At 39.6% G+C, this 18,761-nt stretch overlaps 2 protein-coding genes across 2 annotated transcripts; one reads left to right on the top strand and one right to left on the bottom strand.

Moving 5' to 3' along the window:
• The first annotated feature begins 1,582 nt into the window (after positions 1 to 1,582).
• On the top strand, positions 1,583 to 7,700 carry LOC125004189 (ATP-dependent RNA helicase DDX39A). Its single transcript, XM_047578619.1, has 10 exons — positions 1,583 to 1,702; positions 3,255 to 3,462; positions 3,590 to 3,717; positions 4,881 to 5,157; positions 5,249 to 5,367; positions 5,846 to 5,977; positions 6,318 to 6,427; positions 6,680 to 6,824; positions 7,079 to 7,226; positions 7,445 to 7,700. Exons 2-10 carry the CDS (start codon positions 3,255 to 3,257, stop codon positions 7,459 to 7,461), a joined length of 1,284 nt encoding a protein of 427 aa, XP_047434575.1. The 5' UTR covers positions 1,583 to 1,702; the 3' UTR covers positions 7,462 to 7,700.
• A 350-nt stretch (positions 7,701 to 8,050) lies between these two features.
• Positions 8,051 to 14,007, bottom strand: LOC125004190 (CCN family member 1-like). The gene is made up of 6 exons (XM_047578620.1): positions 13,820 to 14,007; positions 12,773 to 12,986; positions 11,918 to 12,165; positions 11,190 to 11,334; positions 10,132 to 10,313; positions 8,051 to 9,189 (listed from the first exon to the last, which is right to left on the bottom strand). Exons 1-6 carry the CDS (start codon positions 13,877 to 13,879, stop codon positions 8,884 to 8,886), a joined length of 1,155 nt encoding a protein of 384 aa, XP_047434576.1. The 5' UTR covers positions 13,880 to 14,007; the 3' UTR covers positions 8,051 to 8,883.
• Between the last annotated feature and the right edge of the window lie 4,754 nt (positions 14,008 to 18,761).

Below are 18,761 nucleotides of genomic sequence, written 5' to 3'. Positions count from 1 at the left end.
TCACAGCAATGTCGCCGAAACGGGTTTATCTGTATACTGCAACTAAATTATAAATTATGTGACGAAAATATTTTACCATATAGTTCTAGCCAGTCTGTGGCACCGTGATAGATTGCGTGATAGCAATTAGCAATAGTTTTGTCAAACCTACGGGCCCCTGTGTTCTTTCCTGCCTTTTTCTGTAACTGAAAACATTTCTTCAATGTCAAGTGATATTGTCATTAAATGGGCATCAGTACTTTGTGATATCATACATGCTACTTTTCTTTAAATGGTAACTGGTCTTGTTTTTATAAAGTGAAATTGTTATTGCTGATACTCAGTATGCCAAAAGTAAGTGAACAGTTATCAGCAAGGATAACAGTTAACAACAAGAGTTAACACGTACTATTGCTGATGCATTGAAACAAAGGAGCATTTAACTTGCTTATTGTAAATGTTGTTGCCTACTTATGCCTATTCCAGTGTAGGGGTTAAATCCATGGACAAGCTCACATGTATCTTACAATCCAGTTTGAAGACTGTAATATAACATCAGAATAGAATTGTTGTTTTTTCAATAAATTAGACAAAAGATGCAAAGTGAGTGGCATGGTGAGTTTCTGCAGAAAAGAATGGACTCCCTTAGGGTTCTCCAGCCTTTCACTGTCACTGCAAAGCCAGTGGAGGAACAGAATAAATAAATGCCATTAATGTTTGATGGAAATTCTCCATTCTTTACCAGAATATTGAAGAAAAAGTAATATAGCAGTAATATACTTGAAAATTGTGCAATACTTTTACTTTTACTACATCTGCCACCGAAAGTGGTATATTCACTTTGAAAAACGACTTTATTTCATTATTTGCAGGCTTTAATGAATATTAACTGCTAGTCCAATTGTCTGACCTCTGTCTATCTGATCAAACACTTCACTGCCATCAAGTGGACAAATCAGATCCTGCAGTTCACAGGGTCTTAGCTGCAGATGCTACAAACACAGATCTGGAAACATTATAGATATACTTAACCCGTACGAATTATATATTTTATATCTTTCCGAACATGGCATAAATGTATAAACCGTTTTGTAAACGGTCGGTGCAAAATTCAAGCGATATCAATAGCAAGTAGGCTATACTATAGGTATACAGTACACAAGTATACTGGTGAACTGGTAGTAAATTAATATTTGTAGTTTTTACGGTAGACTACTTGTAAATCTAAAAAGCAGACTGAAACGCAACGCAACGGCTGGTGTTATATGACATATAAAATTAAATAAAAGCGTAATAATCTTGTTGTCGTCAACTCGTCATCGTGTAAGAACCTGTTAACCTGTTCTTTCGATACATGTTTTCCGAAAGCTAAACATTTTACGAGCTGTCTAAAACGCATCGTATGTAAGCTCAGCTCATTCATTGATGTGTGTGTTTTATTGAATCGTTTGTAGTTTTTACTTGTACATCCAAAAGACAACATTGGAACGCAACCAATGGGCTAGTATTATATGACATATAAAATGTAATAAGGCGTAATAATGTTGTCATCGTGCGAGAAGAGCTTAACGTGTTCTTTTGATACATGTTTTCCAAACGCTGAACATTTTACGAAGTGTCCCTAAACGCAGCATACGCGTGCTCATTGACTCTGCTGTGGATAGCTGCTACTAGCTCGACGGATTCACGCACACCGACCTCCGTGAAATATCAAATAGTAACAGTAAGTTAACGTTGCAGTTGCCGCATTCTTATCACATCATGACGTTCGCGTGGACACATTTAGTCTTCGATAATAGGGACATTTTTGAATACTTGTTGACGGTCTCTAGTTTTGATATACGGGGGGTTCTTTTGAAGCTAACACGGTAGGCTCATTGACGTTAGCTTTGGTAGCCAATGTTTTGAGATAACGCTAGTCTGTTTAGTTAGCTATAGTTTTAGGTAGCAGATTTGTTTCTAACCGTTCGCCCCCTTTAAGCGTTGCATGCACAACTGTGTTGTGTCAGAGACTTTGGCAACGTAGATAAAATGTTAGTCGCTGCTAGCCGGTATGGATGAACGAGAAGGACGATGACTCCATTGTTAATGAGCGTGCTCTGTCTCCCGGCCCGGCTCACACACATACACACGGTTGCTAATGGGCTGAAATAGCGTGCTTAGGGCCACACTCACACGTACCAGAACGATAATTTTTCCTTCCTGCTTCCTTGCCGTCGTTTTTAGAATTTCTCCGTAAAACCGCATCTTGATGTATAAAGGCTGTAGTACACATCCCAGGCCTATGCGTAGCGCTGTTTCTGCTACAGAGTATGGGCATCAACGCGTGCGCGTCGTATATAAACGTACAGTCCGAATTACAGTCCGTAATCCTTTTTAGCTCATGGTAGTGGTGAAGCAACAGTGTATTACCTTAGCCACCTAACAAGAGTCAATATCTTACGCGACCGTCGTTGTTGATGTTGATACACGACGTTGCGGTTAGAGGGGATAGAGGTGGGTTTCGTATCAGGCGTCCACACGAATGAAATTTGCAAAGAGTTAAAGTTACGTAGAAGGTTGCGTTTTTTCAGTGAAAATGACTGCTAGCCAAATTTATCCACTGTTTTAGTCAGAGAAGTGAACAGAGCACAACACTGACACTCAGGACTAAACAGCAATGTGCCCAAATGGCAGTCATCTTTCTTACGAAATTGTTTTATTTGAAGGATAGTTTATTAAATGTTAACATTCTCCTAATTTACTTATTCTTCTTTGCATTAAAACAAATGGAAAAACATTGTTGTTACTTATAGGCTATTATGCTATGATGGCCCACTTAAGATCAAATTGGGCTGAATGTGGCCCCCGAACTAAAATGAGTTTAAGATATCATTTTAAAGTCTGCTCGTAAAGCACTAAATACACAGATGTTAAATGTCTTTCATTCACTCTGCTGTGAGCTGTGGTCTACTTATTTGAACCAAAAACACCATTCAACATCGCTACTTACTTAAGATATACAAATCAGCTGAGGGTTGGGATCATACCAGCATTAAGTTCATTCCTTTCTATTTATAGCGCGTTCTTTAGTGATTGTCACCTAATTGATTGATGTATATATCTTGATGTATAAAATAGAGGATATTGGCAAAAATAGCATGTCCAGATTGAGAAACATTAAAGAGGTTTTTATTTCATTTGTTTATTTTTGCAAGACCATCTGACCTTCATCTAAAACATGCACTTTAAAGGAGAAGATGTTGAGCTTTTTCTTTTGTATATATTTTATGCAGATGGCAGAGACCGATGTTGATAATGAACTTCTGGATTATGAAGAGGACGAGGAGCCCCAAGGAGCCCCCGAGAGCGGTACCTCAGTGAACAAGAAGGAAGTGAAGGGTTCCTATGTGTCCATCCACAGTTCAGGCTTCAGAGACTTTCTCCTCAAACCAGAGCTGCTTCGTGCCATCGTTGACTGTGGTTTTGAGCATCCTTCAGAAGGTGAATAGTAGTTTGAGGTTGTTTAAGTGAAAGTCACACTCCTACAAGTAATCCCTTTGTTAAAGCTGTACAATAACAGTATACATGTTGGGAACATAAGTGTATTTGCCATTTGTTTTATTTGCAGTTCAACATGAGTGTATCCCTCAAGCTATCTTGGGCATGGACATCCTATGTCAGGCCAAGTCTGGTATGGGAAAGACAGCAGTGTTTGTACTAGCCACCCTGCAGCAGATAGAACCTGTGGATGGGCAGGTGAGTGGTTCCCTTTTACAAGCTCATTCTTCATGCTGTACCTTTCGGTGCAATAACCATATGTGCAATTACCCACTGTGTATTTTTGTCGTTTGTTTTATATTTTCACAAGTGTTATATAAATATATATATATATGTATATATATGTATATATATATATATATATATATGTATATATATGTATATATGTATGTATATATGTGTATATATATATGTATATATGTGTATATATATATGTATATATGTGTATATATATATATAATATGTATATGTGTATATGTATATATGTGTATATATATATATATATGTATATGTATATATGTGTATATATATATATATGTATATGTATATATGTATATATGTGTATATATATATATATATGTATATATATGTATATGTATATATGTATATATATGTATATATATGTATATTAGTAATAATATTGTGTATTAAATATTTATTTCTCCTTCTCTGTTCTCTATTTAAAATGTTTACAGTTATTATTTTTATTAAAAAAAAGCTTACTCAGGAGGCTCTGTTCTGTTCTGTTCTATGCCAAGTCACCATGTATATAGTGATGTGTAATCACTTGGTGGTGGTTGAAGTAATGTGATTTACAATATTTAAAACAACACTGCAGCAGCTGTTATATTTATTGACAAGATCAGTCTGCTTTATCATTCGTAAACACTTGATACATGCCTGTCTGTGGTTATAAAAGCTAACTGAATATAAATAAGTAAATAAGTTTGTGGGGAAATAGGTTTATGACCATTAGCTGGTAGCTTCTCAGAACTATAATCTGAGACAATACAGCTCTATGGTTCAGCATTAACCATCAAACTTTGGTCAGTCTGTAATTTTTCTAATCTAATTTTTAAAACTAGTTTGGCTTCTTATGGCCAACAGTATAAACACCACTAGACTGTGGACAGGGAGTGTGTAGGCAGCAGTTCTTTTTGATATTTATTTTCACATGTCACAGGTTTACTCCTTCCGGCTTAGATCTCTCATGATCACTGGGATATCTGGGTTGAATTGTTGATTAAAGAACTAACTACAAACTGATTTTCTAAAGTCTTGTAGAAAAACAAAGAATTCAAGGAACCATGGAACAGTAGGCAGACGAAGCTGACTTACTGTCCTCTGTTCCTGTATGACAGGTGTCTGTCCTTGTGATGTGCCACACTCGAGAGTTGGCTTTCCAGATCAGCAAAGAGTACGAGCGTTTCTCCAAGTACATGCCCACTGTTAAGGTGTCTGTGTTCTTTGGTGGCATGGCCATCAAGAAGGACGAGGAGGTCCTGAAGAAGAACTGCCCTCACATTGTTGTAGGAACTCCAGGGCGTACCCTAGCCCTTATTCGTAACAAGACACTCAGTGTGAAGAACATCAAACACTTTGTGCTTGACGAGTGTGACAAGATGCTGGAGCAGTTAGGTGAGTAAGAGGATTTGATAGAAAAGACAACTTGTGTCATAGAATGTGCAATTAGAAGTATATTGGCATATATTGTTCTCATTTTTCACAGACATGAGGTGTGATGTCCAGGAAATCTTTAGACTGACTCCCCATGAGAAGCAAGTTATGATGTTCAGTGCAACCTTAAGCAAAGAGATCCGCCCTGTCTGCCGCAAGTTCATGCAAGATGTGAGTTAACAGTCATTCAACACATTAGGACCACTGTGGACATACATACTTCAATATAGTTGTTAGATCTTCAGATTATTTGATCTTCAGATTCTTTGGAAATGCTACTTTTAGTCTTACATGTGTACAATATTTAACTTAAGTTGTATGCATGACTTTAGATTGCGTAATAGATTATAGTATTTCATTTTGAATAAAGGTTAAAGCCCTTATAAATCAACAATGCGGAATCTTTCCATCTCTAATCCCTTTTAGCTTTGCCCACTTGTGACTGTCTGTGTTGTAAGTGGCCATAACAGAGGGGTAAATTAAAACTCCTCAGCAGATCTGGCTCTGTCTGGACAGTCATACTCGTGGCTGTGCTGCAGTGCAGGAGAACAAGAGCATGGTTTATTTCCCAAAGTTGGGTTATTTCACACTTTTCTGATGTCATCTTCAAATAAGATTAATGTTGGTCTTCCTCTCTTTTTCTGTGTAGCCCATGGAAGTGTTTGTTGATGATGAGACCAAGCTGACGCTTCATGGCTTACAGCAGTATTACTGCAAGCTGAAGGACAGCGAGAAGAACCGAAAGCTATTTGACCTGCTCGACGTGCTTGAGTTCAACCAGGTATAGGTAGAATTCGATTGAGATGAGTCAGAATTAGTTATGCATATACTAATTTCTATTTTTGTAATTTTATTAATGAAATGTTTGTCTTGTTTGTTTCTGTAACTAACATGTATATAGTATTTTTCCTTTTATATAGTATGTATGGTGTTGAGTGCCTGTGCACTGCTGCTGCAACTGTGAAATTTCCCAGTTTGGGATTAATAATGTGTCGGTCTGTCTGTCTAGTTCTTTAGATCACTTGTTCTTAGCAGTAGAACAGCCTCCTCTCCCTCCTTTCATTTCTCAATATAAATATGAAAGTATGCAGGACTCAGAAGTTTGTTTTGCCTTCTGACAGGTGGTGATCTTTGTGAAGTCAGTGCATCGCTGTGTTGCTCTTTCTCAGCTCCTAGTGGAGCAGAACTTCCCTGCTATTGCCATCCACAGAGGCATGGCTCAGGAAGAGAGGTAGGAGCTTCTTTATGCTTAAGTTGACAGTAATGATTTTTTGTTTGGAGCACATATAATAAAGCAGTACACTATACTCACTGTATGATATTTTGTTTTGGGGGATAAAATTGCATCAGTACTTTTCACAGTATTGTGTGGAAAATAATAATTTGTCATTTCTACAATTTAAAATTCTGGTCTCAGATTTGGATTTAATACTCATTCTTTTGGTTCATAACGTTGTTGTTCCTCTGCTCTGTTCCTCTCCAGGTTATCTCGTTATCAGCAGTTTAAAGACTTCCAGCGGCGGATCCTGGTGGCTACCAATCTGTTTGGTCGAGGCATGGACATTGAGCGAGTCAACATCGTCTTCAACTATGACATGCCAGAGGATTCTGACACATACCTTCACAGAGTTAGTTCAGCTACATTATAATTTAAGATGGTTTTAGGAGATATATATATTTTGATTTCTAATGTTAAAAAAAAAGAGTGAAGAACTACATTAACAAGCATCTGGAGCAGGTACCATATTGACCAAAACATGTTTTTGATAAAATACTGTGTCTACTCAGAAGCTAAACTTTAGAAGAGACTCATGGCAGTAAAATATTAGAATTGACTTTTCTTTTAAGCACAGCCTATTTTAAACTCTTCTTATAACCTCAGGTTGCCCGAGCTGGCAGGTTTGGAACAAAAGGCCTGGCAGTCACCTTTGTATCAGATGAGGCTGATGCCAAAACCCTGAATGAAGTTCAAGACCGCTTTGAGGTCAACGTAGCAGAGCTTCCAGAGGAGATCGACATCTCCTCCTACAGTAAGTTGTCTTGATGCTTACAGGTGCTAACAGTTGGCTAAAAGATGTTAACTTTCAGTAACCGTTTGTTTATGTGTGCCAGTATCCTGGTAATGAGGTTTCTTTCCAAACCTATTTGTGTTTGTGTGCAGAAACACAAACCGACTGTTATTTTAAATAGTTGAAGACATGTACATTTACATAATTTCTTAAAATTCTTTCATTCATCTTATTTTCAGTTGAACAGTCAAGATGAGTACCAAGTGTCCTTCCAGTGAAGACTGCGTATGACCCTTCGTGTTGCTGTATTTCAGAAGGAAAAAAAGTTTTTTTTTATTTTATGGTCCTACCTGCCACCATATAGGTTGTCAAGTTCATAAAGACGTGACATTTTTATTTTCTCATGTCATTACAGGGTGCTTGTTTTAGTGTTTCCCTCGTTAAAACCATGAATATATTGTTTTGGTTAAGAAGAAATAAACTTTTTATATCTTATTTAACAGTGTTGGATTTAATTTTGCACCTCTTAAACATTAAAGCATGTCAGTCTTAGATTAACAGCATCATCAAATACAATTTTGACTGTAATTAATGAAGCTCACAGGCAGAGGGCGCTGTCATCATTTGAGGACACTGATGTTTTCCTGAATGGCTTGTGACTTGTGCTGCCTGCCAAGAAGCATAATTTGAAACTGTGCACATTGAGTTAAAATAAAACCTCACATGAAACTTAATCTCAGCAGCCAGTTTTATCACATGGATGGACCAACAAAAAATCTTTAAGACAGCTACACTGCTGTCCCAGTCCATAAGGAGTGTAAATGTGACAATAATACAAACTTGAATCAAAAGAAAGAAAATGTATTTACAGAATACGTTATGATCCAGCATACATTCTCAAGAAGTACAGGTTTATATAAGATATTTCTTTAAGTTGCATTTAATGCAAAAACAAATCAGTTGGCATTGGTTCAGCCCTTACAGAAAGCTTGTCAAGGCTAAATAGGGTTCCTTATCATCTAAGTTAAAGGAAACCGAGTCAATGTTTGTTCGTGGAAGCATGCCACATAAAGGCACTACTGATGTCTGTGTTTATATTCACTATGTGCTCTCTTGTATATTTTGAATAAAAAATGTTGCTCACATTTTCCTTTGAGTTCTTTGTGTAAAACTACAAATGGCATTCTTGTGCTGGTTGTCACAGTGCATTGTGGGATATTAAGTCAATACCGCTTTATGCAGGTAAAGCTGTTGAAGCAGCTGATCATGTTAGATTTTAGATTTTTTGCACTGCTCATATTGTCCCAAGTTGCAGTGCTAAATAAAGTGCTTTGTTGCTTTTATAGTGTTTCTCTCTCGGGCTGGTCTGCCGGTGTTAAAAAAAGAATCCTCCACAGCTCAGCCAGCAATTTCAGTTCAGAGCATTTCAGGGCTCTTATTTAGGTCCCTCGTCAGTTTGAGCAGGCAAGTGTACAATCCACTCCGGTCTCACACATTACAATAAGGGCTGCTTGTATTATTGTGAATGATACCAATACTCCTTCCGGCCTGTGGCCTTCACTCATTTGGAGCCGGTTGAGGAAAAATGGCCCCTCGTCTTGAGGCTTCCTCCTCCTTTAAGAAATCTGCCATCATCACAATTAAAAAAACAAAAAACAAACAAAAACAACCCTCAGTCCTAGTCTATGAACTTGTGTGTGTCTCCATACATCCAGTGCTGTGGAGGAAGGGCCACGTCATTGAGGTGTCCGCAGTCGTCGCTGCATTTACACGACTGGATGAACATGGCCATCCTCTGGAAACGCTCGCCGTCTGGACACACGAAGGTCACAGGAAGTGTGCGTGTGCGGCGTGGTGAGCAGCACCGCCCGTCCATGCACACGCCACAGTAGTTGGGCCGGTAGAGGCGGACGCTCTTACATTCGCCATAGGACAGGTGGATGGGCTCTGGTGCCTTTTGGGTAGGAGAGCAGCGCTTCCCCTTCTGTGGTTGGATAATGAAAGTAAAATAGTCATAGTCTGGATGATAACGCGTGTTACGTGTCCCAATTGGCTTAATCATTAAAGTGAAAAAAAAAATAAAAAATGCCCCGTCCTGTTACATAACGGCTTATTTAAGAGGCTTTAAACTAAAACTCATTAGTTTCACATTAAGAGAACCAGACTTCCCCTTGTTTTGCCAAAACAGGAAATCCAAGAGGGATTATATTTAGATTTAAGTAATTAAATTTAAGATTAAAGACTGAACATTTGCAAATCTTTTTATGGGAAAACACTGACACTTATCAATGTCCACAGCAGCAGAGCTTTTAATCCGGTAAACATTAGAAGAGTGCGAGTCCAACATGGAGGATTAATATAGACACACCACTTCCCTGGACTCTGAGTACACAGCCAGGGCAGAGCTATGGACAGTTGCTTGGCAGGAATGCCGGGGGTGGGGAACTATATTTAAAAGGTCCCTGCCTGCCACCAAAACACTGCCGAGAAAATCACACTGCCCTGTTCCAATGCGGACACCAGGCTTCCTGAATGTACCGCAACATTAATCTCTGTTCTTAAGATCAGGATAAAGATGGCTTTAGCACTAAGAGCATATTTAATCAGGGCCAGAACATCTAATTTTTCATTCTGCGCAGCACTGATTTGATTTATCCTCCAGTCTTTACTGAAGGAGGAAAAAAACTAAGCAGAGTCAAAAAGAGTAGGTATTGTTTTGTCTAAAATAAGATAATCCTTTAATTTATCCCACAGTCAAACAATGCGATGTGAATTAGCTGTAATATTCCCATAATGATAAGTTTTATCACAAGGCCTCACCGCATGAGAGATAAGATGTTAGGTTTCAACGTTTATGATTCTAAGCAGTAATTGACCTATGTTCGGTCTCTCTCCCTCAATTCAGGTTAAGTTCAGTCTACTTCACCTTAGCTGGGAGAGCCGGGCTGTGGCAGGGCCGTACAGTGCAAATCCTCGTCTCTTTCTTCAGCTTGCACTGAGGGTTCTTGTTGGTTATACGCGAGGAAACACCCATGCCACAGCTGCGGGAGCACTGGGACCAGTCAGTGGTCTGGACTGGGCACTTCTTCTCCCTCAGAGGGTTCCACACTGAGGAACGCCACACACATGAAAGAGGAAGGAAGATGAGAAGAAAAAGAAAATCTAAGTGACCATGCACCATTTTGAGATGTCATCAAAAGATCACAAAGTAAATCTTATAGTTGCAATACAATAAACACGGAAATAGATCAAGAAACAGCGTATTTCTTCCATGCAACATCATGTTTATTTATTCAAATTTCCTCTGATTTTCCTTTGTAGCCATTCTGGCCCCATGTTCAAGCTGAAATATCTCAACACTCAGTACAACATGTTCCCCAGATGGTACATTTGCAAGATTGCCTCGGTCTGATAGACTTTACAGGTCCTCCGACCATCCCTTCGGCACTACCATCGATTGAGAGACAGACTGCCATCAAATTTGGTTTGGATATTCATGTCTTACTCAGGATCATCTGTACTAACTTTGGTGGTACCCTGACCTTTCATCTAGGACCATCAGTTCAAAATTTGGTCAATACTATCAACTACTATCAACACTGAGACAACATATAAAGATAAGTAATTAACAGAACGTAAAACAGAAAAGATGCATTTGGATCTCAGTTTGTGCTACACCTGGTTGGTGTTACCAGGCTTATATTAACATTTTTCTCAGAGCAAAGAAGGATTCTTTGAAGTCGTCATATTCTGTGCAAACACCTGCGCAATGCATCACGTGAAAACTTAGGGAGTTCTGTCATTCCATATACGGGCATCATGTATTTTGATTGCCATTACAATACCTTCAAAGGAAATTCCACAAGTATGTAAAATGCCCTACCCATTTGTTATCACAGGCAACTATTCTGACATAAAACTAAGTCAAACTGCGACAATTAAAAAACCCCAACTACAGTCCCACCCAATGTTGCTTTCTCTTACCAGGCAGGTGTTTGTAACCACGTTCATTTTCCCAGCTGCTGGACCTGACGGTGGTCAGCTCGTTGGCGAGGACCAGCTCATTTTCAAGGTGTTGCTTCGCAGGATGGTGCCAAGGTCTGGGCAGGTGCTGCTGTGGTGGAGGCACCTGTGAAGAGAGATGAGATAAGATGAGACGGTGCGATTCATCTCTGGCGTGACTGCGTCTGTGCTTTGTGCTTTGCTCCATAGTCTTATCACCATAGTGTCACGAGGGGTTACTGCAGGGGTGCGGGTCTGATGAGAAAACATGCTTTAAGGCACTGGTCTGTGTTTGTAAAACTTTGACTAAGAACTAGAAGAATTATTTTAGTAGTTCAGTAACCTCTATTTGCTTGTGTAAAATGCAACTGGATTATGCAATAGGAAACAAGATAGTCTCTCTGAACTCTGTCTCTACCTGTCCTTGAAACATAAATAGAAAATTTCTGTTCGGTCAATTTCCTTGTTTTTTGGTCAAATGAAGAACTGAGTAGTTGAGAGAATTAGCAATTAAATCAGAACAGAATTTAACCTACTTAAGCCCACTGCCATTTACTTGTGTTGGACAAAAATAGCCTTTTATGACATATATTATATTATTCAATCAAGAGAATGTCACAGTAGCAGGTAATTAATTATGCCTCCATTACTGGGTACACATTGCTTCATATTAAACTGGTAGCGACTTCTGTCATCAACACAAAACAAACCTGGTGCTTGGGTGGAAGTTGCCAGGTGCCCTTGTGGCAGTCAACACTGAAGCAGCACTGCCCAGGAATCCTGACCAGCCGCGGGTAAGGGCAGGATGGTGAGGCTGGTGGCAGCTTGTTGCTGCATAGAGGAGCGCAGCCAACGGCGCCATCAATGCAGGTACACTGGTGTTTACAGCCGGCGCGGAAGTTCTCGCCGTTCTGGTAGATCCTGCCGTTGTACTCACATGTGCGTCCCTCTGACTTGGCTGTAGAGACACGTATTGTCACACATTCACTTGAAAATAAAGCGTGGTCACATACAGAAAAAGAAACACTTCTTGAAGTAGGAAGTATTAAACGTATTTCCATCTTATTTTAACAGCTAATGCCCTTGATTGTTTATCCTGACGTCATCTAAATTAATGTAGTCCAAACAATCCAACAGGGGACCACCAAGGTCATATGAAGAGTGGAAATAAGGAAACAGGAAGTGTCAGCCTCCTTGTCTCCAAAGCATGGAAGAACCAGCTATTCATAGTTTGTAGGGCAACACTGGCATGGTAAGGATGGAGTATTTTTATCTCTGAAACCCCCCTGTTGCTGACATAAACATGTTTGACTTATTAAAAAAGCCCCCTGTGTAAAAGGTTAGACGTGGCTTAGTCACCGAGCTGTGATTTTTTTTCTGCTGACCTTTGTCATGACTCTTTAGTTCTTCTAGCACATCACATTGCCAGAATAAATTTTAAGAAGCTGCCACTTGCTTTTGACGTGAACAGCAGAATCAAAAAAGGTTCGGATGGCTGCAGATGGCATCTATTTTCATGGCAAGATCCTTTCCCACCCAACATAAATTGTTCCCTCCGCCCTCACCTCGACAGACGCCCCAGGCCAAGGTCACATCGTTGCCGTAATTACACTCCAGCCCTTTGTAGTGGTCGCAGGGCCTCATGGGGCTGCAGTCTTGGTTGAGCTGTGCAGCACACACCTTGCAGCACCCACATCTGTCTGGCACAGCGCTAATGCCTGGAGGGCAATCCACGGGCTCTGCAGGACACTCGCACACTGCTGGGCAGCTAGCAGTCACCTGGAGGGATCATACAGTCAGACAAAACCCAGATGATGTTTGCAAATATCAAAAGACAGAAGAGATACAACTTTTTACGTTACAAATGTATGTAATTATTAGCCAATTCTAGCAATACCACACAGTGGTGACTGAAAAATTCGCCATACCAGGGCTAGAGTCATCAGCATGGGAGTTCAATGCACCAGCCTCTGCATTTCTTTGAGCATCAAAGTGTGAAGAAGAGCTCCGATACATTCATTTTTGATTCTGCGTTAGCTGTTTCAGACTCCCCAGAGCTTGTGACTCGATTTTGAATTCTTCCACAGACAAAGCACTGCAGTACGCCTCTCTACGGTAAGTCAAGTCAGCGCTGGCCAGTCATCCCTCAGTGTCTAGACAGCTCAGGATTTGTACCCAGCTCCCCTGCTGGCACGTGATTTGAGTCATGGCTGAGCACGAGAGCAAACTTGTTCCATTTTGTTGGAATCAACACGCCACTGTGCTTTATAACTAGACATGAGGAGACATGCAGATTCCCAGCATAGGCAAACACCTTTAGAAGAGCTGTACTCATTATAATTTAAGCAAGGATATAGGCTACTGGTAGTGATAACCCCATATGCATGATTTATTTTATAATTATTTTGTAATCTTTGTAATCATAATAAATGTTTCCAGTAACCACTATTAATCTAATTTTACTCTTCATTCCCAGGAGTTCAAAGTTTGATTGCCTTTTACTGGTTATCAGCAGCAGATAACACAGACTAATCCTTAAGCATTCTTTCTAGAAGCAGACTTCAGGCTCACATGCAGATACATGAGCTTCTGTCAGGAAACAAGTGTCTTACCTGCGAGATGACGGCTGTTGTCATTACAGTCAGGTAGATCAGAAATTCCATGATTAACATGGTGAAAGTCTCACAAAATACAAGTAAAGTTAAATCCGTGCCTGCAAGGAGCAATCAACTTAATGATTTTTAGTCTTAAATAGATTTACACCGAATTTCAGCCTCTTAATAGTTCGGACCGTAGTCCTTATTCTAAAGGGGATAAGTATCTAAACGCTAATTTATAGGCGCAGTGAAAGCATGGAAAGCCCCGCCCATCTCAATACTTCTAACCAATCAGCGCAAAGGTAACAACTTAGACGTTTTCAAATGGGCGTGGTTTTACAACCGGGGTAAATTTTTTTTGATTGGTGGGCAGGTTTCGTAATGAAAGCAGCCATTCATAAAAATCGCTGGGCCGCTCTGTGTTTGTTTTATGAGTTAAAAATTAAATGTAACTGCCGCTTTCAAGTCACACTTAGACACATTCCTGCTTTTGTGGCCAGCGCTCTCCTAACACTGAGTAAATATACTCAGCTGGGCCAGACAGCAGGGCAACATTAATAAGACCTCCACCTATGGGGGGAAAAGAGGGAGGGGGAAGGAATTTCTTTCTGTTTTTCCAGGCCAGTGTAGGTGCCAGGGCAGAAAATTAAAGTGGAGTATATTAAGTAAATAGTAAGATAATAGCAGTTGTCAGAGAGAGTGAACACACCTCCCTGTCTGTGTCCATCACAGTCTGAGAAAATGTTTCCATGGTTTTTATGATTGTTTTGCTCTGTGACTGCCTCATCTTGAATTAAGGTGAACTGGCTCTTTTCGGACTATTATTTCCAACCACATGGTGCTGACATGAGAATGATGAGGATATGATCACTTGGAAAGTATTGCAGAGTCGAGGTTGAAAGCGGGATTATTGTTTTAAGGGCAGCGCATATGAGGGTTGGCCTCCTCTCCCTCTGCCTCTCCCCTCCCTCTGCTGTCTTTTTTTCAACCGCAGGTTTCCAGCCACACCTGCCCTAACACAGAGACCTCTTTTGATGAAATAAATATGATAGGCAAAGGTTAGGATCCCGCTATGAATGTCTGTGTGCACTTGTAAAGTTCTGGCTTGAATTTAAAAGGCAAAAAAAAACTTACACATGGGTTGTGCTTATCTGATGTGCCAGGATGTCTCTTGATAAATGAATCTCTTGATCATCCCTCCATCAAAATAAGTATTATGCTGCATATCGTCCATATTTAGTTTTTAACTTATATCTTTACTGATTTATGAGTTATACATTGCTATACTATATTATACTTTTTATACTTTTATACTTTGCGTACACTGGAAAATAAATATCTCACTGCACTGAGCTGTGTACCTCTGGATATATATGTGAACTTTAAACGTAAAATATTTTCCTTCAGAAGATCAGTGGGTTTTATAATTCATGCTGTTTGACACCATGTCCACGTCCTCTACGACCTTATTTGTGCCATGTGACATCTGTTACAGTGTAGACAGTCCCTTGCTGAGCGATGCTCTTCAGACTGAGAGCACCAGTGGAAATCCCATGGTGATTAAGCAGTTCTTATCAATGTCCTTATGGAGATGATGCAGCCTGAACAATTCTAACAAGTGGAAGACAGATGAGATGAGCATGACACATAAACATCCCCAGCTGTTAATCTCTCCTGTACCTCCATTACTTAATGCCAGCATTTGGCAGTGCTGCAAACGAATGAAACAAGACCAGTATACTTCAGCTTGTGGCGTGACTGCAGATTTTGCAACTTATAACATACTTATTCTACAGTTTGGAGCTGGTGGCTAGCACTGATGCCTCACAGTCTGAAAGTTCTGGGGCCGACTGGGACCTTTCTGTGAGTTTGTATGTTGGTTTTCCTCTTGGTGCTCCCTCCCACAGTCCAAATACATGTTTAATTAACTGATGATTCTAAATTGGCCGTAGGTGTACATGTGAGTGTGAATGGTTGTTTGTCTCTGTGCGCCCTGTGATAGACTGGAGACCTGTCCAGGGTGTACCCTGCCTCTCGCCCAATGACAGCTGGGATAGGCTCCTCCAGAAGACAAGCGTTTACAGAAAATGAATGAATAATTGCTATCTATCTATCTATCTATCTATCTATCTATCTATCTATCTATCTATCTATCTATCTATCTATCTATCTATCTATCTATCTATCTATCTATCTATCTATCTATCTAATTGACAAGTCACTGCACACGGGTGTAAAATGTACTGCTTTTGGTGCGCCAGTGTGGGAATGTCGCCATGGAAAAAGCTCTGTATTGCAAAATAAGATAGATTTCCTTGGTATTGGTTTGCACAGTTGTGTTACGTTCTATATCTGTGTCTCACTCTCCCTCCACTGTTTGTTTTGTGTGTGTTGATTGCCAGATTAGTTTCCATCTGTGTTGGAATTTCAACCCCAGACTGACCAACTACTGTCCTGAGCCTTCTTGAAAAGGGGCCCAGCCAAGGGATCCAGGCTGCTGCTTGTTATTCTACCTGTGTAAACCTTGAGATGTGTGGACCTGTGCGCTTTATGTCAGTATTAATAGATTTGTGTTGGAAGGCTGTGGAAGAGTACGTCCACATGTAAGTAACGTTTGTTAAATACACTGCCATTTATGTATTTTGTGATTACGTCTTTGTAGATATGACACATAAGCCTTTTGTTTGTTTTTATTTCAAGGGAATTCATTAGTGAGGCCTGGTTTTGTTTTACTGCTTTCAGCAATCACATTGCTCCATCTTTCCCCATAGTTTATGTGTAAATAAGTTTTAGCATATTTGATGGTAAAATAAATCTATTTAAGTTCCTTCTACCCTCACTCTCAACTTCTCTTGTTGCCATGTGTTTGTCTCTAAATTCCCCTAGTACCACCAAGGGACGTAACACGTGACAAGTGCTTGAAAGCCGTGAATGTAACAGACATTCATCTATTTAACAGTCCAACAGAAGTGGATAATAGTTGTACAATTCTATAGTTCCCACAGATAGAAAGCATTTGATGTTTATTTAACAGTACAGAAAGCATTAATTGCAAGTAAACCTCCAATTCAAAAATTTAAGTATATAAATATGTTCACAGAGATATGCGTAAAAAGCAGTAGTTTACTGTTGTAGTTGGAGGAGGAGTTGAAGCAGATCTACTCACTTTTAACTATTATAGGTAATTAGGTAGTGAAGTCCAGTGGCTCTCAGCCTAGAGAATGGATTGCCAGATAATTCTGAGGGACTATCAAATAACTGACAAATTTATCTTCATATATTTGAACTCTCTAATTTTTGTCTCTTCCAGGAAACAGGATATTTTACTGAAAAGTAACATTTAACTGTCAGACATTAGCTGTACAACTTACTCTGTGTAGGATAAGAATAAGGTGGCTTCAAATGGAAATCAAGCTCTAGTAACTATACTGAGGTAGAGAAGCAGTGTCTGTAAAACATCAATGTATTTCATCATAAGCAATAATCTAATATGAATGTTACATTGTCCATTTATTAGTTTATTATTAGAAACTTCTTTGCATGTCCCCTGATGTGATGACGGACTCATTAACATTTTATTAGGTATTAATATTTCAGTTCAGAAGGCATGATGGTATAGTGATTAGCACTGATGTCTTACAGCATGTAGTCAGCATGATCTCCCAGTTTTCCCACAGTCCATTTTCATTTTATTTACATAGCGTCAACAGTAATCCAAACTTTGACAAGACACCTTACAGAATCCAGAGCCTGAATCCTCCAGAGCAAGCACTAAGCAGAACACAGTTCATGGGAGGGGACCCATCTGGAGACACAGAAAAAAAGGGAGAGGAGAAAAGAGGAGAGGAGAACAACCAGGAGATAAATTCATACATCTGCATAAGCACACATGCAACATATTAACATGATCCAAACAAAAGCTGATGATTTAAGGTGATGAATGTTACATAAGAGATCAATAATGAAGCAATACAATGGACAGAGCTGACGGAACAATAAACACAAGGCAGGTTGTTTGGGCCAAGACAAAAGAAACATGCAGCTCAGCAGATCAGAAACATCCATCTCCAGGCCAGAGAGACTCACAAAAGTTCTGTAATGTTCATATGACAAATGAATCATCATTAAAAAAAAAATCTAATACAGTTGCTATAAACCCACAACAGCTGCTAAAGTAAATTAATTAAAGTGTAAGACGTTTAGTTTTGTTTGGGTGTTTAGGTGTAACTGATTTGAACTTTCACATAATGTTTTTAGTTTACCATATTTCATAGACTGATGGTGTATTTAAACAATTATCTGCAGCTATTTAACTACTGAAGCGCTGAGTAAAATGGAAAACTCTCAACTACTCAAAAAACTGACACGTGTACTCAAGTTCAATATGTGACCCCAGACTTTCTCTAACTGACGAATGACCCTGAAGGAAATACAATGGGAGCACATTACAGGGTGATATGAATATGGCAACATAAACAATAAAATAAAAAATAAATAAAAAACACAAAGTGATGTCTGCAGCTCAGAGGCCTAATATTGTACTGTTTCTCTCTAGTTAGAACTGGGTGCAACGTGATACACATAAAACATTAGGGGAGACACAGTTTTACGAGAAGGGGCTTGTGTGGGAAAACAGGAAACGTCCAGAGGGAAGAACAGCGAGTAAAACTAGGTGAGGGGGTGCTGAGAGAAAGAAGAAAGAAGCAAAGTGGGGAGGAGAGCTCTGTGTGTGCGGGGATAGGTGGGGGCTGAGGGGTGACAGGTGTTTCATGGTAACGTTTGTTTTTTCAAGAGGAGGAGTGAGCAACTTCCCTGCTGACTGGTCTGGTCCACCGTGGGTTCCTGGCAGTCTGGCATGATGGTATTTCACACAAAAACAGACCTTGGCTACTTGAGCCCGTACTGCTTTTAAGGTCCCATAAACCACATTACATGACTGTAAGGTCATATATTTTAA

The sequence above is a fragment of the Mugil cephalus genome, chromosome 2, assembly GCF_022458985.1.
Source record: "Mugil cephalus isolate CIBA_MC_2020 chromosome 2, CIBA_Mcephalus_1.1, whole genome shotgun sequence".
NCBI classification, from domain to species: domain Eukaryota; kingdom Metazoa; phylum Chordata; class Actinopteri; order Mugiliformes; family Mugilidae; genus Mugil; species Mugil cephalus.
This window is presented reverse-complemented; position numbering and strand designations above follow the sequence as displayed.

Coding starts and splice junctions, on each gene's coding strand:
- LOC125004189 (XM_047578619.1), top strand. CDS start 3,255: ATGGCAGAGACCGATGTTGATAATGAACTTCTGGATTATGAAGAGGAC. Junction 3,718..4,880: donor TAGAACCTGTGGATGGGCAG/GTGAGTGGTTCC, acceptor CCTGTATGACAG/GTGTCTGTCCTTGTGATGTG. Junction 5,158..5,248: donor CAAGATGCTGGAGCAGTTAG/GTGAGTAAGAGG, acceptor CATTTTTCACAG/ACATGAGGTGTGATGTCCAG.
- LOC125004190 (XM_047578620.1), bottom strand. CDS start 13,879: ATGTTAATCATGGAATTTCTGATCTACCTGACTGTAATGACAACAGCC. Junction 10,314..11,189: donor TGGTTACAAACACCTGCCTG/GTAAGAGAAAGC, acceptor GGCGTTCCTCAG/TGTGGAACCCTCTGAGGGAG. Junction 9,190..10,131: donor GCCCGGCTCTCCCAGCTAAG/GTGAAGTAGACT, acceptor ATCCAACCACAG/AAGGGGAAGCGCTGCTCTCC.